Source organism: Syngnathus floridae, chromosome 15, assembly GCF_059516105.1.
Source record: "Syngnathus floridae isolate MCC-2025c chromosome 15, RoL_Sflo_1.0, whole genome shotgun sequence".
Taxonomy (NCBI): domain Eukaryota; kingdom Metazoa; phylum Chordata; class Actinopteri; order Syngnathiformes; family Syngnathidae; genus Syngnathus; species Syngnathus floridae.
The window spans coordinates 7,688,165-7,710,479 of NC_142427.1; the positions used below are offsets into that span (position 1 = coordinate 7,688,165).

At 40.7% G+C, this 22,315-nt stretch overlaps 1 protein-coding gene across 2 annotated transcripts; it reads right to left on the reverse strand.

Annotated features, from left to right (window-relative positions):
* Positions 1-1,127: 1,127 nt before the first annotated feature.
* atp2a3 (ATPase sarcoplasmic/endoplasmic reticulum Ca2+ transporting 3) lies at positions 1,128-22,314 on the reverse strand. 2 transcript variants are annotated; one of them, XM_088398469.1, is made up of 22 exons: positions 21,903-22,314; positions 16,462-16,479; positions 16,164-16,246; positions 13,583-13,687; positions 13,338-13,476; positions 10,667-10,747; positions 10,426-10,511; positions 9,428-9,892; positions 7,586-7,674; positions 7,379-7,481; positions 6,340-6,471; positions 6,000-6,116; positions 5,682-5,900; positions 4,862-5,197; positions 4,498-4,718; positions 4,231-4,433; positions 4,033-4,118; positions 3,837-3,970; positions 3,467-3,584; positions 3,249-3,366; positions 3,127-3,157; positions 1,128-3,058 (listed from the first exon to the last, which is right to left on the reverse strand). In XM_088398469.1, the coding sequence occupies exons 1-21, from the start codon at positions 22,018-22,020 to the stop codon at positions 3,153-3,155; spliced, it is 2,976 nt and encodes a 991-aa protein (XP_088254595.1). In that variant the 5' UTR covers positions 22,021-22,314; the 3' UTR covers positions 1,128-3,058; positions 3,127-3,152. The 2 variants fall into 2 exon arrangements, with proteins under 2 accessions (XP_088254595.1, XP_088254594.1); XM_088398468.1 differs by lacking the exon at positions 3,127-3,157.
* Position 22,315: the final 1 nt, after the last annotated feature.

The window sequence follows — 22,315 nt, forward strand, 5'->3', positions numbered from 1 at the left end:
AAGTTTCATGTCCTCGTCGTTCATCTTTCACAGCATTTGTGCAAAAAGTAAACAAACACTCTATTTCATTTCTCAAACCAGCTCAATTTATTTGATTTTGTTACTATGACAACAAAGCTACCATTTATTGTGTTTGCATGTTTAACTTGTAACTGCACACATTTCTTTTTGTACAATGTGTGTTTTTGCAGCGTCATTGCCGCAGTATTGCAGTATTGACTTGAACAGAGCGCCTTGGTTAATGGCCTATCATGAAACACTGGCGAGGCAGGAGATTCATTTCATCACCTTATCGTGTGCGCGTGTGTGCGTGTGACCTTTCCGTTTGTTTATTGTCGCGGCAAGATCCATCATCAATCTCTGGCTTTCTTGAACGTGCGTGACCGGAGAAACTTGAATTCATCACTCAGGGTGTTCATTTCAAACAGGCTTTTTTGGAGCACCTACTCTTTCCACTTGTGCACCAGCGAGCCCCCCTCAAGAAGATGTGATGATCGTTTTGCCTCACACATAAGCATCACATCTATCCTGAGCACGACTAGAATAGAGAAGCTCTGGTCTTCATCCCACAATAAATTTCTTATGATGCTGCCAAATTGATTCTTGGTGCAAAATTCCTCGCAGGTGGTGTAACATTGCCCCTTGCTGGTCGTATGGATCCAGTGCATATTTAGATGGAACGGAAATGAAGTGCGAGAACCTAATCAAGCGCGATATCAAAGCAGTCATACAATTTCTGCTCAACAAAGAAAACAATTAGCCAAGCTCGAATATATTTGAAAACTCATTCAATCCCAAAGATTTACCGTATTTTCCGCACTATAAGGCGCACGTAAAAACCTCCAATTTTCTCAAAAGCCGACAGTGCGCCTTATAATCAGGTGCGCCTTGTATATGGACCAATATTGAGCCACTACAGCAGGTGTGTCCAAAGTCCAGCCCGTGGGCCAAATGTATATATCTTATATATGGACAAAGTTTTAAAATGGCCATTCATTGAAGGTGTGCCTTATAATCCGGTGCACCTTATAGTGCGGAAAATATGGTATTTCCCAGTTGATGAGCTTTGACAATAATTTTCTTGAACACGTAACCTGTAAAGGTAAAAACAAAACAGAAGCTCAGAATAAAGAAGATAAATAATGTTTATTTCCACATCTTTGTTATTTATAAAATTATGTGTCTACATTCAATATTAACAAGGCAATACAGACAATTTTCCATTTTTCAGGTGAAAGTCGGGCTCTAGAGACTTTTTCTTTAAAAATCAATCGTTCACTGCCTCCGATTCCAACTACATCGCCCCCTGCTGTTAGAAAACAAGCTTACCCAAGATGCTGGGTGAGTCTAAATTCGGAGGACAGTCGAGTCTCTAGAGCCTGCGTCCAACCTAATAAGCCCTTCACTATACAGCCGTAAAACATCCCGAGCCAAGATCCACCACTATTTCTCGCTCAGTGTAAACCACAGTTCAGTTCACATAAATTTTTGACTGACCTCACACTTGCAAACTGAAATGAACAGCATCATCATCAAGTTAGGTCATGATTCTCAAACGCTATCCATACCGTATTCTTCCCCTACAGTCACACATCAACCCCTGCAAGTAAATGTAAAAACCAAACGGAAATGACAAAAGAAACCTCTAGTCTACAAAAAAGTAATAAGTGCCGAAAGGAGAAAAAAAAGTTTCATTAATATCCTCCCAAATAATCTAGATGCTGTATGGATTGTTATTATTACAGTAACATGATTCCATGCAATCATATATTTATCTTCTGTACAGAAATGAGGAGTCAGTAGTTGAGAAGCATGTGAAGACCTCCATCGAGCCTTTCACTTTTTCTTATTGAAAATTTGACGCTATTTTTTTTTAACAGATGTAAAAATTCATTGGGAACACTTTCCCTGTACTTTTCAGCAAGTGGGCAAAAGATGTTTAAAAAAAAAAAAGAAAAAAAAAGACAAGCAATCACCTGGACCCGAAATGAAATTAATAATTAAGAGCTAAAAGACACAATGTTAACCCCGCGTGCTCGTTCAGTCAAACACATTATTTAATTAGATCAATTGCTAAAAGACCGAGAACAAGCGAAAGAGCAGTGTGCACAAAAAAGCTTCTTAGACACCCTTACGACCAACACCTCACTTTTTGGGGGTGCACACTAAAGGTTGCGGCGAGTAAAAAAAAACATAATTAGAGTGCTGGCAAGACATTCATTTTCACCACTTACTCAAAGTGGAGGTGCGGTGGGGCTGGCTCTATAAGGCATGGCGTGATTCAATCATTATTTCGAGCAGTCCATTCTTTAACTTATATTGTCGGACTCTGTAACATCTACCAGCTTGTAGTATAAATAAAATAAAAAGTTTATATACACCACTTGCAAAAAGCCTGCTTTTGGATGAAATGTTAGGATGAAACTACAGTGTGCTATTTTTAGGATGGGCCCGCCAATAAAGCAGTGAAGCGGCTTAAAGCTATTCACACCTTCAGCTGGATCATCTCAGTGCTAAAGACAAATGGCGTCAGATCTCTGCAAAATTTTGATAATGATGGCAAAGATGAAGAATGACAAGGAAGCTTTACTGTGATGATCATTACTGCTAGATAGAAAAGAGATTTGCAGAAGCTTGGGCAGTACCACCAGATTATTGTGGACACACAAGCAGACACAAACACGAGCCACATTTTTCCCACCAATCAACAATCGCCCATCCATGTGCTCATTTAGGCTTCTCTAACACCCACCCTGCCTTGTCCAGCGAAGGCACCGCTAAGTTTGCACTGTACTGAACTAAAAAAAAAAAATTGCAGACATCTCAAACCGTTTTGTGCATTCACTCACATTTAAGCCAAAAGCTCGCAGCTGCCTTCTTTTTCTCGCACGTCGGTTCTCAGGCACGCATGCCACTTAAATGTGTCGTGGTGGTTCAACCGACACGCAGGAGTGGGGAATGATGAAAAATAGAAGAAGAGAGGCCTGTGTCGAAGCGTGTTTGAGGGAGACGACTTAATCCTTCTGCCATCTCCTCCGGTACTTGGTCTCTTCATCACCTGCCAGAGCGAGGAAAAAAAAGTTAGATAGCAGACTACCGTCGTTCTATTAAAGCGTGAAGAGGTACCTTGGCATAAAAGGGAAGATAAGAATTTAGGCTGCATTAGAAATGCGGAAGAGGAAAAAGACAGAAAAGTCAATTTGAACATCCTCACCAAACCATCAAACACATTCAATGAGAAAACTTACCTTCAAGATAATGTCTGGATATAAATTTTAGTGCCTCATCCAGAAGGATGACAGGGATTGAAATTTTCAGGACCACCATCCACTGAGACCAACGGAGAGGGGTCACCTGGAAGATCAGCTGAATAAAAGCAACAGAAGAATTAGAAATAAATAAGTCATGCCTTGACTTTTTATCATGATCTATAATAGTTGTAAAACTGATAAGTTCATGTACTTACTGGCATTGGCTCGACATAAAGGATTAAGAAGTGGAGGGAGAGAGAAAGGACAATGGCTCCCAGTAACCAAATATTGACCCAAGGAGGCATTCTGAGGAGGGACTGGTTCTCAGACAAACTGTCGGTCGGGGAAGAATGTTACATTAGAACACGTGGACAAATGACATCAATTTGGAGATAGTATCTTGTGATGTCTCGTATATTTTCTATGGAGACTACCAAAAACAAAAGAGCCTTCACACTCTGGCTTTATGAACTTCCTCATTTGACTTCCCTAACCAAGTCGTTTTCTGGGTGTGTTGTTCTGGTATGAAAATCATGTGGCGGGCGGCTGCGGAATGTGTGACATTTAAAGGAGACCATGATGGACCTGTTGAGCGCGTTGAACATCTCGATGGTAACCAGCACGGAGAGCGCCATGGTGGTGGGGTAGCGGGATTCAAAGACCTCACAATCGATTCCGTGAAACACGGGGTTGTCCTCGGTGCACTGCATGAAGTGTCGCTGTGGAAACAGATGAGCTCAAGAAGTTGCATTGGAAAAAATAATAATAATTTGCAACTCACCAGCTGATAAAAAGTCACTTGTGGTCCTTCTTCATCAAATAGGTACCACCATGTGGCGGCGCTCACTGTCCCGAAACCTACGTAGCCTGAGAAATACAAAATATGAATTCACAACGCTTATCACAAGTGGATTTTTCAAAATTTGGAATTTTGGATGACTTCTTAAATTGTGAAAAAAAATGCAAGCAATTCAAGTACCTCCAATGGCCAAGTAGCGGAAGAAAAGCCATCTCGAGATGAGAGGTTCTTTGGCATTACGAGGAGGTTTGTTCATGATGTCCAGGTCGGGAGGGTTGAAGCCCAAGGCGGTGGCAGGCAGACCATCAGTCACCAGATTGACCCACAACAACTGGACTGGTATCAGAGCCTCAGGGAGACCCAGAATGGCTGTCAGGAAGATGCTGAAGAACAGACAAACATCAAAAGGATGAAACTGACCGAGGGTTCTCGGAGCGTCTCCCTCACCATACGACTTCGCCCACGTTGGAGGAGATAAGGTATCGGATGAACTGCTTCATGTTGTTGTAGATGGCTCTGCCCTCTTCCACGGCAGACACGATGGTGGAGAAGTTATCGTCAGAAAGTACCATCTCCGAGGCCGATTTGGCCACGGCTGTGCCTGAGCCCATTGCGATGCCAATTTCTGCTTTCTTCAGGGCGGGAGCGTCATTCACACCATCTCCAGTCTGGGATGACAAATATTGTTGCTCATTGAAGTTGTGCTACATCATACCATATTTAAATTATCTGACGATATTTAGCTACATGAGAAAATATGTGGACAACCAGAATGTGATCTGAAGAATACATTTTTCTTCATGGTCCTCACCATGGCAGTGATCTCCTCAAAGGACTGCAGGTATGCGACAATCTTGGACTTGTGAGCCGGCTCCACGCGTGCGAAACATCGTGCCCGTTTCACAGCCTCTTTCTGGGCTTCCGGCGATAGATCATCAAACTCGCGGCCGGTGTAGGCCTTTCCCGTCACCTCTTCGTTCTCGCCGAAGATGCCGATACGCCTGCAGATGGCCACCGCTGTGCCCTTGTTGTCCCCCGTGATCATGATCACACGAATACCTGCCTCGTTGCAGAGTTTGATGGAGCCGATGACTTCGTTCCTCGGGGGGTCCAACATGCCCACACAGCCGATGAACGTGAGGCTCAACTAAATGGAAACAGCAAAAACAAAAATAATAATACAGCAGTAGTTTGAAGATATGGTGACTGCACTGGGAGACGAATTGAATTTATTTATTTATTAATTTAATGTTATTTAATGTTATTTAGTTTTATTTAATTTTAGCTTATTTTATTTATTTTATTTATTTGGAAACAGCAAAAACTAAAATAATAATACAGCAGTAATTTGAAGATGTGGTGACTGCACTGGGAGGCAGATTGAATTTATTTATTTATTTATTTAATGTTAATCTTATTTAATCTTATTTAATTTTAGCTTATTTTATTTATATTATTTATATTGTTTATATTTACATTATTTATATTATCTTTATTATTAGTAGTATTATCATCTTATTTTTATTTTATGTATTTATTATTTATTTTAAATGTTTTATTTACTATATTCAAGAATGGATTGATTGCATTTGATTTGAAAAAAGCAACTGATGTTTTGTCTGGTTTCCTACCTCGTAGTCCACAAACTTGCTGGAATTCTCCAAGTCCATGTCCTCTTTGCGTGGTGGAACATCGCGGGTGGCCAGAGCCAGACAGCGCAGGGTGTCCCTCCCCGTTCCCCAGTCCCGGACCTTGGACATGAGCTGGTCACGCAAGTCCGGTGTCAGCGCTACCTTGCCAGTTCCCAGCCGCATGTATTGACATCGATCAATGACGCTTTCCGGGGCGCCCTGTTGAAGAAGACTACAATTGACTATACAGGCAAAAGGAGACATTAGAAAATGACAGAAAGGAAAAGAAAATTCTGGAATCGTATGATTGTTCCGTGCCTTGACGAACATCTTGCTCTGAGAACCCGGCTTGACTGGCGTGCAGTAAACTGACATGGACTTTCGGTCTCGAGAGAACTCCAATGTGAAGTCCTTCTTCATCAGTTGCCTGATCACCTAAAGGAGCAACCATGGAACAAAAAAAAAAAAGACTATCAAGGATATGGAGAGTCAGCAAATTCATATTAACCTCAGATACGGAAAGAAATCTAGCAATTTCAAAAAATGTAGCTTGGAGTTTCCATCAGACCTGCTTCTACCACTAGATGTCCTTCTTGGTCAAACTCTACTCCAGAATCATGATTATGATGAGACATCCATAAATTGTCCCCAAGCTCACCGAGTTGCAGGCCCCAGCACGTTCCACCTTGCTGAGTCCGGAAAGGTCCGTTTTGAAGACGTTCATTTTCTCCACCAAGGTGGTAAGAGCAGTCTCTGTGGCTTCCCCCACTTTCTCGTAAACTCCTTTGGCCTGGGAGAATACAAAAAAAAAGACATGCATGGAGAGGAGAAGTTGAATAGTCAGTAAGGGGAAAATATGCAACACAAATCACCTTTCATATTTGTTTTGTAAATTGTAAAAGCCTCCGTAAAAGGGATGAGAAGTATTAGACTAAACTCAGTTTTGGTGACCAGTTCAAGTCTGGCACAAGATGTGGTGGAAACCTACGCAGGGGTGGGCGGGGCTAGACTTTGTTTTGATATTTTCACAAATGAAATAGCACGGCGCAGTTTGAAAAAGGCCCTTTGCGTCGTTGTGGGTGTGAGCACAGCCTAATTGAGTTGCCATCAATGGCACAGTCATTGAAATGCTGCAGGATGGAGTTGCTAAAAAAAAAAAAAAACATTTCTTTGGTCACAGTGACCTTCGTTCTGGCATTCCTCTAAATTACAAGGGGTACTCATTTGCTTTGTTGTCAAAACATTCCGTCAAGGACAATATTCCGATCTGCTGGATAGCCACATCGCCGCTGAGTCTTTAAAAGGTGCTAAAAAGCGAAGTCGGGGAGAGGACGCGCTGTTGGCCAATCATTTATTTGTGTGTGACAGCACAAAGCAATAAAACTCATCCCCCTGCCGTGCTCAGCTGCTCCTCTTTTCGGCTCAGCCCAAAAATATATGAAAGCTTTGATGGGAAAAAAAACATCCGGATCAGTCGGGCTGCAGATGATACATGCAATTGAAGTTGTGCTCTCTCTTCACTGTGGTTACCAAGATACCGTGGTGATGACAAAAAGGTGAGAAAAGCAATTATAAGTATCTTTGAGCGAGATAAAATTAGCTCTTCAACAAAAAGGAGACAAAACTACACATGTGTGTGTGTTGCTTTTACTAGTTGTATAGCAACAGAAGTATATTTAGAATGCGTCTTTAATGACCTCATTGTAGTCCAATGAGGAGTCGTTGCACATGGAACACACGGTGGCCAACTCCAAGAGTCCATCATAGTCTCCACACTGGACTGCCCGCTCTCCTTTCAGTCTGGAGGGAAGGAAAACACACCATCGTTGATGCACAATTGGAAAACATCAGGCAATATTCATGAGCACATACTAATAAGTTGACATTCATGATATGAAACTCACATTTGACCTTCAGGTGCATATGTGGATCCTGTTATCGAGAACTCGTGCAAGGTGCAGCTTGAATTCTGCAATTTGTCCACCACAAACATCTGGAGAGGGGGGGGGGGCAAAAGTAATTAGCTGTGTTCTTGCAACGTGCTGCTTCTATTATTAGCTGAGATTAGTTAACATAAATATTTAAATAGCTTTGCATGGTAAATGGACATTAAACTGACTTTATAGCAAAGCTTTGTCTCAGTGGAACATTAATTAGCATGTGGAAATACACATTTTTGAATAATAATAAAAATATTTATTATAATAATTTAAATGATTTTAAATGACATTTTTAAATTTTCCAAATTAGGAATCATAATAAAAAATAATCTATAATAATAATTTAAATAATTTTAAATGACATTTTCAAATTTTCCAAATATAACAAAGTTACTATATAATGATGTGTATTAAATATTGTATCATTTTATTTTCTAGCTGTTAAATTGCATTTTACTGGAAAATTAAAAAGGGGAAAACATTTGTATCGATTCATCCAAAGAGGGAAAATTCACAGGGCTGACAGTGTCTCCGAGTTTTACGACTTGTTTGAAATGTTACCGCAATATTTCAATTGGTCGGAGAAGCTGGGTCGAACTGACACAGTGTCGAGATGCAAATGTTATGAGCAACTACTTTGTTGCACCTTGGCCAACTAAAAGCTGCAGACATGCTTTGGATGTTTCTCAATCTTCCAAAAGTTCATAAGGCCCAATTCCATAACTCGGTGATTTCCACAAGTGTACAAACAAAGCAGCCAGAGAGAAATACAATAAGATTGTTCCTCTTTTTCCTCACAATCTGATCTACTGCGGTCTCCACGGTAACAAGGCATTGTGATCCATGTGACAAAATAGCGAGATTGGATTCATCTACTCACTGCGGGAGTAAACACTATTTGTGTGTGCATGTGTTTGAAACTCTTCAGACCACAGTTGCAGTCAAAATCTTATATAAAATATTGTGCTCCCTATTAAGGAGTAAGAAGGGCCTTTAGGTGGATGCAGGTCAATATTTGCTAACGTCAGCTGGGCTAAGTTTTCCTGTGCCTGGGAGGGTTTAAAGGTTTGCGGTGAGGTCACTCCTACACATCCGCCAAGTTCGAGGGAACTCCCTGCAGCTACAAATTAAACACACACACACTGCGCGTCAGCTTGTGGTGAGGAGCGTATGCAACATGAAAAATATTTCGCCGATGGCCTATGGTGGGTTTAAACTCAATAAGAATAATATCATTTGTGAATAACTAAAGCCAAAACCTTTATGAAGCTCTTTGAAACTCTACATCAGGGGTGTCAAACTCATTTTTTTTTGCGGGCTACATTGTAGTCATAGCTTCTTTCGGAGGGCCATTATGAAATAAATATATGATCAATTCATATTATATACAGTAAAAGCTACAAAACAAACTGACAAATAACCCGTTTTCAAATCAGATGAGAAATAACTGGTCAAATATTCAAAAAAAAGATATTAAAAATGAAGACAGTTTGCAATTCTAGTAATGACACATAAATTTGATGCACAATTTGTCTTTGCGGGCCACATAAAATGATGTGGCGGGCCGTATCTGGCCCCCGGGCCTTGAGTTTGACACCTGTGGTCTACATGAAGACATTTAATGTCAAAACGAATGTAAATGCTACAAAGCATTTTTCATTTTCATTGAGATAAATGAAAATAAAAACAAGATGAAGGAATTCTAGCCACTGGTTTGAATGATTCATAAGAGTGTGAAAATGACTTTTTCACTCCTGGTGTCAAATCCCAAAGCAGATTTGGCACGGAATAGGAATTGCCACTTACTCTACAGACAGACATCTGATTGGTGGTGAGGGTCCCCGTCTTGTCCGAGCAGATAACAGAGGTGCAGCCCAGGGTCTCCACCGAGGGCAGACTCCTCACAATGGCGTTCTTCTTGGCCATTCGGCGGGTCCCGAGGGCCAGGCAGGTGGTGATGACGGCAGGCAGGCCTTCGGGAATGGCGGCCACGGCCAAAGCCACGGCTATCTTAAAGTAATAGATAGCTCCTCGCATCCAGGAGCCGCCATGGACCGGGTCCCCGAAGTGGCCGATATTGATCACCCACACGGCCACGCAGATGAGTGAGATGACCTTGGAGAGCTGCTCGCCAAATTCATCCAACTTCTGCTGCAGCGGCGTCTTGTCCTGTTCGGTCGACGCCATCTGATTGCGGATTTTGCCGATTTCCGTGGCAACGCCGGTCGCCACGACGACACCTATGGCCCGACCGGCAGCGATGTTGGTGCCCTACGGAAAATGTGATCAATGTGGGTGGAAGGTTCTTTTTTTTTTTCCCGTTTTAATAAATCTGTCAGTCAGAAAATTTACATTGACTCATAATCTTTTTTTATTCGAGACAAACATGCTTATTTTGTGGTATTTGGCATTATTTGGATGGAATATTGGCTTATTCACGGTACTTCCATGCAGGCATGGCTTTAATAAGCGTTTTGAAATTAAGTCCAATTTCTTGCTAGCGGAAAACCATCCGCTGAGCTACACATACAAGCGTCAGATTCACCACAGACATGTTGGAAATGGCACTTTTTTTCCGCTCCGAGTGGATTTGTACCTGCCAAGTCTTTATCCTACTTGAAGTGCAATTAGCTTATCACTTATTAGGCAAGTAGCAATTTTAATTGGCTGAGAATGACAGAGCAGCTTGTTGACAAATTCAAATCAGTAGTTTCAATTTCGAATCATTTCAATTCATAAAACAGATTTAAAAGTGGGTTCAGAAGATAAAATTATAATGTGAATAATTCAAAGGTTGTGCTCACCGAAAACAACATGTTCTTCTTGTCTTGATTGACAGCTCTCGGGTCAGGAACCGGGTCAGTGTGCTTGATGATGGACACAGACTCCCCTGAAGGAAGGGAAAAAAAAATGTACAGGAATATATAAATATTTCAATTCAAATAATGAATGAAATCACTAGATATCCTAGAAGGAGTTCAAATAACCAAAATGAAATTAAAACAATAGCAAAACAAAATTGGATTGAGGGACTGTCAAGCGTACCTGTGAGGATGGATTGATCCACTCTCAACGTGGTGGACGTAATGGAGGTCAATCTGATATCGGCTGGAACTTTGTCACCAACTGAAATGACAAAATGCAACCATTTTGACGGCAGATGGTGCAAAAGTAAAAAAGACGATGACACTTCCAAACACTCAGACACTTGTTAATGACGGACATTTTTTTTTTTTTTTAACAAAGCATCTCCACTGCGTTTATCACAACATTGACTTAATTGAGCCATTTGAAAATTCGTCTCGGTGGGGTAAACAAAGAAGGCGAGCGACTCTTTCCGCCTCTCTATGTAGCACCTACGGGAGATGCAGACAGGGTGTCGGGTGCAATGTGGGTTGTGTTTGTGTGGGAGATGGCTGCAGGCTTCAAGTTGGCCCAGGCCGGAGAACGCCTACCTTCAGATTCCCTCCGCTCCATCGGACTATACTGAATAAAATATATGATTTACAAACACAACAGGTCGAGTGGATGTCACAGAATGTATCATTCTTTTACGTGACCATCCGTGCCGATATGGACTATTCAGTCATTCAATAAAAATTATTATCCTTGTAAAGGCAGATTTTATTTTTATCGCGTCAATTGGATTATTCAGTACTAAATTGAGAGTGTTTTTTCAAAACAAAGTACAAATTGGCCTACCGTATTTTCCGGACTATAAGGCGCACCGGACTATAAGGCACACCTTCAATGAATGGCCCATTTAAAAACTTTACCCTTATATAAAGTGCTACGGACTATAAGACATAAATGCATCATGTCAGATTTTTAATCCAAATCAAATCATTTCCCTTTTATCTGTTTTATTTCAACTTTAGACACAACAAATTACTTTATAATCACAAAATAATGATCCATAGTCTTTTTGATTCATGATCCATAGTCTTCAGCGGGCCACTTATGATTGATTTCATGACACAATGCTTCGGGCCAGTTTAAATTTAGGAATTTGGTCCATATATAAGGCGCACCGGACTATAAGGCCTCACTGTCAGCTTTTGAGAAAATTTTAGGTTTTTAGGTGCGCCTTATAGTCCGGAAAGTACGGTAGTTGAGTTTGCCGTCTGCTTTTTGACACAACCAGGACAGTCAGAATCTCACCCTTGTATAATGAATTGGCAGCGTAAATGCCACTTGGTTTCCATCTCTTGGGGTCTTCTGTGAGCCCTCATACAGTTACTCCATTAAAAACCTCAAGGAAAGTTCCAGTGGAGGCGCAAAACGCAAGTGTGTCATAACGGCGTGGAACCTACAAGTACACTGCAGGGGTGGAACCTTATGTAAATATATCCATTATATTTTCTCTCCTCTTTTGTGGTTTTTCTCCAAGACCTCCATACAGTTTATTTTACCCTCCTCACATCAAGTTCCAGTGGAACCACCGCCGGGTAATCTGAGGTAGAGGAAAAGCCGGGCCTGGGAGTTCAATCATGTTAAAGGAGGATACCGATTATTTTTTTTTTTTTGCTGCCATGTACCCAGCACTGTTTTTGTTGGAGGACTTCGGCATGAGACTTCTGGCCAGAATAAAGTGCGAAACCACCAATGTGGGATAACACTGTAATCCAAAACAGCACACGTAGAAATGACACAGACATGATGAGCAAAAAGAGAACATGACTTGTTGTCATGACGATGACTATGAAGGTGGGAATTCAACAGAGTACTTTTGATGCTTTACGACCTGCGTGAGCTTGTCTTTGGGTCTTGTTGACGACACACGTGTGAAGAAACGCACCAGCTGCAACAAGCCCGAATTCCAAAGTATTATCACTTACTTAATCATAAACAAGAAGCGAAACGTGGGTTCCTGTTTTTTTTTTTTATCTTTTATTTTCACGTAAACTAGAAGGATGTACGAATTGCAACAAACTAATCAAGTGGAGCAGTTTTACACCTATATCATATTGTATGTGTTTTTTATGCCAAGTATTATTCTGGGTCAGGAATAGCCTCATTAAAATTTAATAATTAACTACAGATTTTTTTCCATAATCGAATAACGGCCTTACTGACGATGATGAATCATGAGGGAAAATTTATTTATATTTACTTAACAGCAGGTTTTCTGCCTATTTCATGACCCCCGCATGACCTCTGTTCCTTCTATTTAATACACATTGTGTGATCATCCTTATGCTTTATTCAAAATATATTGATTCATCTAAAATCCATTTTCATAGAAAACAGCCAGTTATGGACTTAATAGTTGGAGGTCATGCATATTAAATCCAGCATGGACCCCAGAATGACTATTTTTAGACAGGGCTGCCCACACACGGGTGACTTTATAGCGGGGGATGGATGAGTGTGTGCATCTGTGTGTGTGTGTGTGAGAGTGTGTAGTATGAGTAAAGACCTGACAAACATCCAGGTGGTGAGACTGAGAGTATGGAAAGCAAAGGGAAGTGGAAAGCTGTGGAAAGTTAAACTGGACCTTAAACACAAGTGAAGACCACAAGCACTTACACAGAACCACACACACACACATTCAAACCGTAATACCGGCACCTGCAAATACGGGGGAAAGACTGTTATGTAATGGTGTTGTGTGATATTCCTACGATATTTCCAGACTCATGAATGCTACATGTTTCTGTGCAAGCTGCTAAAAGCAAAAGCTGAATCTCAGATAAGAATAAATGAGTTGGCATACCCGCCACCTCTACGATGTCACCCGGAACGATGTCCCTGGCTTTGATTCTCTGCACGGCCTTCCGGTTCATGCGGTAGACTTTACCCATCTCAGGTTCGTACTCCTTAAGCGCTTCGATGGCGTTCTCGGCATTTCGTTCCTGTTGAGAGAGAGAGATGAGTCGGGTCATGCAAGGTGAAACACTTTCATAACTTATGAACGAAAATAGAAGCATGATTTTGAATTTCTTCACTGCGAGATCTCACCTGCCAGACACCAATGACGGCGTTAGCGATGAGGATGAGGAGGATGACAACAGGCTCGACAAAGGCGGTTGCCGACTCCTCTCCCTCTTCAAACAAAGCCAACACCTAGACAAACACACAACTTCCTCATCACACAAATCATACTTAAATCCCGCAAAGGAAAAATGTCCTCATGGAGGATGGAATTAAAAATGTCATTTGTGTAGCACAGCTGTGCCTTCAATGAGACGTGATAATAAAATCTAACCTTGCCACTTTCCAGTCACATTTAATTCGAATCATATTAGATATATTTCTTTTATTAAATTGAATTGGCTGTCATGGTGCATTAAAAGGGACACAACAACCATTTTTTAAAAAAACTATATCCCTTGGAAACACTCAAAACAACATGCTGTCATTATTTCATCATCCAATCCTAATTTCAAATTCATATTTCCCAAAGCCATTCATCCATTTTTCCACATGCCCCTTGGAAAATAAGGACAGTGCAAGCATCATAACTGGTTCATCACTGTTACGTGATATATTTAGCCCAGAGCGGTCAATGTAGTGGGTGAATTCAGAAGAGTTCCACTAACCCATTTGAATGGAAAGGGAAAAAAAAAAAAGGCCACAGGCTTGTTTTCTAACAGTAAATAGAGTTAAAGTCTGCAAACATTTCAAATTGCAACATAGTGAGAACATGACAACGCTGCCTATTTCTAAAATCCATTATTTATTTCAACTACATGCCAAAACAAATTCAATAATGCAAAAAAGGAAAGTCGCAGTGTGTTGTTTGTTCATCTGGAAAGTATAACACAGACAGCTTGACTTGTTTCCTCGTTTCTATTATTTTTTTTTTTAGTTGACAAGTTTAAATGTAATGTACTGCCATTGAAGCGAAGCAAAACGGCATGTAATAAGATCCAGGTTCAATAATGCACAAAGCGCGTGACTATATATGGCCTTCAAGATGTTCAGAGAACTTAATCCATTCGCTATGATTGATTCGTGGACATATCCAAAAAAGGTTGGCTTCCTCTCCACTCGTGTAACACGATACTATTTTTAAAAGCTTGCTCCAAGTTATGAGAATTAACTCATAATGCGTGACAAAATGGAGAGCAGCTCATTGAGTCCACGTCGGACTCCCTGGTGCAATCAAGTTGCTTTAAAAGTCCTCTGAATGCCTCATTGATAAACAATTACAAGCGGACACCAAATTTGAGTGGAATCGTTCAGCCATTCATTTTACAACTCTGAAACTTGCTTGCAAAAAAAAAAAAAGAAAAAAGAAGACCTTGGCATTTTCGGCCTCATTAGACTATAATTACTGCAGCACTTTAAACAGCCGATTGACTCAAACTCTCATTTGCCCCTCATCGTTGTCCAAAAATATATTTTTTTATGTTTTCTTCAGTTCCATTTAACTGGGAGTCCAAATATTGAGCAATAAATTGAGCGTTCTCTCATACAGATATTTTTGGTGCGTTGCAAGTGATTTACTAAGAGTGCACTTTTTTATTTTTATTTTTTTTAGTCAAGTAAAATTAATAACTGTTGGAGTGTTTTGATCTTTTTGGTGTGTTGCAAATGATTTACTAAGAGTGCAATTTTTTTTTTTTTTTTTTTAGTCAATTAAAATTAATAACTGTTGGAGTGTTTTGCTCAAAGAATATTAGAGAACAAAAATAGAATAAAACAAAAAAAATTGGTCAATCTGCTCAAAATACAATGTAAAAAGTTAGTAATCAATTACACAATTTGTCTATTAAGATTGTCAATTGACTCAAACTCTCATTTGCCCTTCATCATTGTCCAAAATATATTTTTGTGTAGTCTTCCATTCCATTTAACTCGGAGCCCGAACATTAAGCAATAAATTGAGCGTTCTCTCATACAGATATTTTTGGTGTGTTGCAAGTGATTTACTAACAGTGCTCTCTTTGACTTTTTTATTTATTTATTTATTTTTTAGTCAAGTAAAATTAAAATTAACTGTTGGAGTGTTTTGCTCAAAGAATATTAGAAAACAAAAATAAAAACTAAAAAGAAATTAGTCAATCTGCTTAAAATACAACGCAAACAGACATTAAAAAGTTATCAAGTCAATTACACAATTTGTCGTTTAAGATTGCTGAGGTAGAAAATCAGGTTTAACATTGCCTTCAGCTCCGACATGTGCAAATAGTGGAAGCCAACATCTCAAAGCAGTCTGGGTGTGGAAGACGTTACAGCTCGTCTTAGCTCGCCGCATTTACAGAGTAAACTTCGTACTTGAGGCAAAACCCCCGGCTGCACTCGGCGAGGGCAAATTGCGTCATATACACTTTAATAGCTATTTTTTCTCCCCCGTTTCAGAAATAGCAAGAGTAATTTTGTTCCAAAACACCAACGACTAACTGGAATAGATGTATTCAGGAATCCAGCTAGCGTCACTCTTAGTGGGCTCGCTGCAGATGGATCCAAGTGGGCTCCTCTCACTAAACTTTATCAACACTGGATGGAAAAAAAAACTTGTGTATGAATTTTCAATCCAAAATCCAATTGGAGTGTCATTATTTGAAAAAGCTCACGAGGCCGGAGCGTTACTTACAAAGGAGACGCAGGCGGCGAGAAGCAGGATCCTGACCAGAAGGTTTTCAAATTGCTCCAACACCAGTTCCCACAGGGACTTTCCTGCACACAATTAAAACACAAAAAGTCAAAGTTGACTCAAGGAGAGGAAAGAATGTGTAAGCAGAAAAAAAAAATCACAATAATAATATTTTGTAGTGTATCCATCTGTATGAGCTTGGCAGTTCAGTTTATCCTCTGGTCTCCAGAAAAAAAAAAAAATGGCTGCTCATGCAAGGGAGGAGGTTAGAAGCCTCATTGGAAAAATCAATATTTACCTTCTTCAGCAGGGAGCTCTGTAGATGTCACGTCACGATGGTTGTAGAGGAATTGAAGAGGTGGAGGCCGAGTGGAAGGGGAACAAAGAAAACAAACGCTAGTTAATATTGTCTTTGATGGCTTAAGTCAGCCATGTTACATTTAAGAAAGAAATGACGTCACCCAAAAATCTGCTCAGTCAAGTCCAACACAAAGAAAATCTTCCTGACTGCTGATGAATGGAGAAAAAGTTCAAATGTTGGGGAAAAAGAAGCCACATGTAGATTGCGCTGACCCTAAAAGGTCCAGTGGAAATAAGCACCATGTTTCTCCAGCGTGTTTTGAGCAGACGTGGCTACACCATTATGAAACGTGACCATGTGGGGAATGGAGTTGGAAAGGGGGGAGAACCATGACGCTAAGCCTCCGCCGCCTTCCAAAAACAAAATTCTCCCAGTCACTCAGTTTGCACTCGACACGAGCGGAAAGAGAAACAACTTGAAGGGCCCCTGTAATTGGCCAAACTTATTTTATAGTTTGGGACTTAAATCTAAAAATTCCCCTCCCAACACACCCAACGGTGATTTTTGGCTTCTTTTCTGATGACGGATGAAAATTGCAATGTCACAAATACGTCATTCATTATTTTGCAATATTGATGAAATTATTTATTCATAAATTTGCTCCAAAACTGATTGGTGATGCTGATCAGTCAGCTGACTTGTTCCCGTTATCAACTTATCAGGATTTTATCACCCATCCATCGTCATGGTCACAAGCGAGCAGGAGCCCATCTCATCTTCGAACGCTATCATCTTCAACGATCCAATTTATTTCACACTCTGCACCTGATCTCGATTACCATCCGATGACCCGAGAGAGGAAAACAACTCGAGTTTGATTCAAACAGACGAGTGTGACCTCACCCACACGAGTCTCAAATAAACACTTTCCCCATGAAGTGTTCTGGGCATGTTCAGCCACAAGCAAAATCATGTCGGAGGGACTACGTCAGAAAAGCGACCTTGGAGTGTCTCCCAACTAGATGAGTTCAGGTCCGGGCATTTGCTACCAGTGCAAAGCGGGATCATATAAATAGCTTGGGCATAATAGTGCTGAGTCACTGTGGTTAGCTCCAAAGTCTTGTACAGGCCTTGAGGTTTGATGGCTGATGTCAGCAGCAGCAAAATGGAGAAGTGCTGTTTTCCACGCTTCACTGACCTCCCATTACTGTGCTTCCCCGCTTGTTTTGATGGCTGAGGCTCAAGTGCGGGAGATAAAAGACAGACTGACTGAAAGGACAGCGGGAGGAAGGACTGGAGGTGCAGGACGGGTTTCCCCGACTTCCCGCTGCAGAGGATTCCCTCACAGTCGGGGCTTGCCCGGTCACATTCCTGAATACTGACTTCACCTCGAGCCATGTCCCCACAACACCTCCTCCCTATGGCGGGGCCCAGACAATGAATTAAAAAAAGGGCTTGTTTACACGCAGCAGAAAAATCGTTCAATGCCAAGCAAAAGGGGAAACACTTCCTGCATGGAGACAGTTGCCAATAACAGCAGGGAGTTCCAGCGTTGGAAGGAAAAAGGGGAAACCTGACATGGTTCTTTCACCACTTTGCATTGTTTCACTCTCTTTGCGCATCCCTCGGCAGTCGGACATCTGCAGATGATGGCAAACCGAATAAACAACACGAGGTGAAAGAGGAGTGGAAATTTCCACTACCACTTTAAATAACATTGCCAAAGCACACGATGGTAATCGGAAATTGTCAAATTAATTCATCCAAGACTCCGATTTGAAAATATCGGCTTTATTTTCCAACCCTTTATTTAATTGATGGTATAAAACATGCACTAGCATGATTTTTTTTGCCACTATATAAAAAAAATAAAATAAAATAACCAAAGTATACCCCCATTTGTTGATGCAACTTGACATGTACTTTTATTGACTCTCATCTCAGCCTACGAATAATTTGCTCTCTTGAATAATAAACAGCTTTTAAGTCAGCTCATCTTCAGGAAACCTTGGCAGAGTTTAGCCAATCAGCCGTGAGAATGTAAAAGAGGTCTATAAATATCATGACGGTAACCCCCTAATAGATATTGCACGCTAATGTATGATAGCTTCCTTCACATATTTCCTCTTTTAATGACCCCAATTAAAAAAAAGCGCTTTAATGCATTAAGAAAAATCGAATTGTTGACAGTTTTACTCCCAACGCGGATATTGCGCAACAGCAAAATGCAACTACAGCAAGCCTTTGTGCAAATATCTTCCTTCAAGTGTTCTGTCCACATACTGGAGCTGAGTAGATCATGTGTCACCCAGCCACTTATCATTTCTAGGCAGCACAATGAAACGAGGAAATCTGCTTGTCACAATGAGGAACCTCAAACTGGATTATACACACAAATAAATGGATGACAAAAAAACACACACGTTCGTATCTTCTGTGGGAAATTCAACTTTTTCCTGCTGTCTATTCTGTTGTGTATGAAAAATCTATGTTCTATCTATTTTTATATTATGGCAGCAGGCTCAGGTTAATGTTAAAGCTATTTTATTCATGATGCTCCAGTGGAATGAAATTGTAGATTTTTTTGAGAGATTTGTTAAACACTATAACCTAAATGGAGTTTTTTGCTGTTTTTTTAACTTCCCATAACTTTGTTCAAGTTGTTATTCTTCACATCAGCATTAAAATTTGTCATGATTTCTTTCAGATGTGTAAATCCTTCTTCATTTGTGATCAACAGATTCACAAGTGACATGTATGAAGGAACGTGATGGCACACCGGAACCAGGAAGTGACTCAAAAACCGGTGGCCTTGAACGACTTTTCATTTTCAGCCCACATCCAACGACAACTACACAATGCAAGATCTCGACTGGAAAATGGTCAGACAATCAAAGTGAAAGGCAAACAAATGCCTGATTGAGGAGAGCACTCAGGAGTGTGTTGGCGTGGTGGAGGAGGACGAGGAGGAGACAATGGAACATCTTTTGCAATGAGTGACACACACACAAAAAAAACAACTGTGTATGCAATACTGAGAAAAAAAAAAAGCCTTTTTTTTTTTGCCTCCTACCTAAAAATAGGAGTCCAGTGAATTTGCAGGATGGGAAATCATTGAGTGTGTTACAGCAAAAACATTCTTTGAGCGCCCACACACAGGCACTGTGTGAATATTTGCGATTAAGTGACTTTTCGGAGGCCGGTTTGTGTTTTACTGCGAGTGAGATTCCTGCAGTGAATGAAGTACGGCAGGAGCCTATGAAGTAAAAAATGAAACGACCATATATGGACGACAAAATAAATGCGCTTTCAGGCATCATTAAACGAGCAAGGTCGACCCGATCAGTGGGGCCTGCTTACTCTTTAGCGACTCTTTAGCTTTAATTAGCTTTAATTAGGATACAGTATATTCTGTCTTTGCAGCTTTATGATCATGTCAAAAGAAGAATCCATTTGTCAGTCGTGGAACGACTGATTGTCTTTGGAGAAAATGAAATAAGTTGCCAGGCCAGAACATAATAATACGTCCCAGTGGGGAGTCTTCCAGGAAGGAAACTCAAGTTCCCATCAATGATTGCATCTTTGTCTTTAGACCACCAACTCCACATGAGCGCCTCTGGTGAGTTCTGCTAATTAGTTTGGTCTGCACAAATACTAGCAACCCATTTTAAGCAAAAGTTTTGGACTCAAGACTAGCCGCTGGTAGTTTTTAGTCAATCGTGAGACACAGCACAAAAAAATACATCCCAAAATGAGCCAATTAGGAGGTCTGGATGGGTTACATCAAGTTATAGATAAACCAACCCGAATGACTCCTGACTTGTGCAGCTCATGTTTGATTCCCTTTTGTTTGCCCTCTTATGTGCACACCAAGGCAAACACTTGCGTTGAACATGCTAATGACTTTCTGGGAAGCGCCTCATCGTTTCTGCATGCGATTGAGCCACTGCAAGACTTTTACAATGACACGGAAACAAACACCTTGCAAGTCGACTAGAACGTCGGCGCTTTCCGAGAAGAAAAGGAGAAACAGCTGTGCATCAACAAAACGTAAGACTTTGGCTCTAGCATAATAAAGTCAGGTCCAAAAAGGGAAACGGGTATCCCCTTGCACCAGCTATTATCTATACACACTTAAACACACACACACGCACGCACAGGAAGTTCACAGCTGAAAGCGAAACGCGATGTTATCTGTGGCGAGACGTTGCTTTTTCCATGAAGTCATTGCAGGCCTGGGTGTAAAGCGGCTGCGCGGCAAACAAGAGGCCAACTGTTTGACTTGTACAATATGGCGCTCGCGTGTACTCGGCAGCTTGGCCGCACATGCAAATGACAGGCTAAGAGGGAAAGGTGGGGCCGGGAACGTTCAACTCAGCCAGCTCCATGATACATACATGTTTACAGTGCTAGAAGGTTGATACTAAATAAGAAAAAGGCCATTGGACTATAAAAGAGATGATGGAGGTGTTGTCAATATATGTACGCAAAAAGAAAAATAGAAATAATTCAGAGCTTGTTTTCCTTGGTGTTTCTGATGTGTAGTTAAAAAAAAAGAATACGATTAAACAGTTATTTTGGTTTGTTTGGTATTATTTAGCTAAGCAATATCACACAAGGATTAATCGTACTTGTTTTTCAAAGTAAAAATAGATGTTTGCAAATGTCTTATTAGAAATAAATACAATAGATAAATGAGAATTATTATTTTTGAGAGCCTGAAATCTGAAGATTTGGACAATCTTACTTAGAAAATGGCTCTAAATGATTACTCAATTGAAAAATATAATTAATTTGATCATTTATTTACTATTAATTTGGATACTTTTGCAAAAGATCTTCCTTCCTCTAATGTGCTCATTAAATCGTGATTCCACTTTTTTTTTTTTTTTTAGCCATTTGTATTTTCCTGCTGGCAGGCTGCTGCCATTTGTTATTTGATCTTATCTTGTGACTTGAGCAGTAAAATACGAGTCTTTATTTGAGGAACAAGTGTGTAAAGTAAAAACAGGTTGATCAAGCTTTTGGATTCTCATTAACATGTACTTCCTGCTGCCATAAATGACAACCAGAGATGTGTACGCTGCTGCTGCTGATTTGTTTGACTTCAACATAAGGGAACTTGAAGGGACCAGAAGACTAATTAAAGGAGTTAATTATTTGAACGTCTGCATTCTTCCAAGGCTTGTCATTTACCCTTTGAATTACAGCCTTGACACTTCCAATAATAAAGCATGCAAGTTCTTGTTTTGCATAGAAAGACCAATAATTAAGCATATAGGTCACATTTGTATATTGTACAATGAGAAAATCCTAATGCATGCATCTTTATGGTAAAACTCGCCTGTGCGCAATTACGCAATTAAAACGCCGCGTTAATTCGACTAATTAATGCACATAAATAAAGGTGAAGGTGGTAAAGAAGTCAAATGACTTACCGTTCGGTCCATATTTCTCCAATTGCACTTTAACTTGCTCCTGAGTCAATCCGGTGTTTTCATTCACGCCGAAAAAGTCTAAAACTTCACTCGCTGGTTTAGTGTGCGCGTTTTCCATCTCGGCGGACACAATTTGGCGCTTAGATGAGGAGATGCATGGACTTGAACATCTACTCAGGCGCTTGTGTGGTGGTGAAGGAGGACGAGCGAGGTGCTGCAGCTGGTCGGGTGCTGAAAGGATTTCCGCAGAAGCGTCTCCTTGTATGATCAACTTTGCCCACCTGAGGAAGAAGCGGCAATCCTGACCGTCGTGACGCACTCTGCTTCAAATGATCGCCTGAAGTGGACCTCATCTGCTGGTGAAGGTGTGCTACGCCGGCTGGTTGACGTGCGCCGCCCGTCCGCCTCTCTCT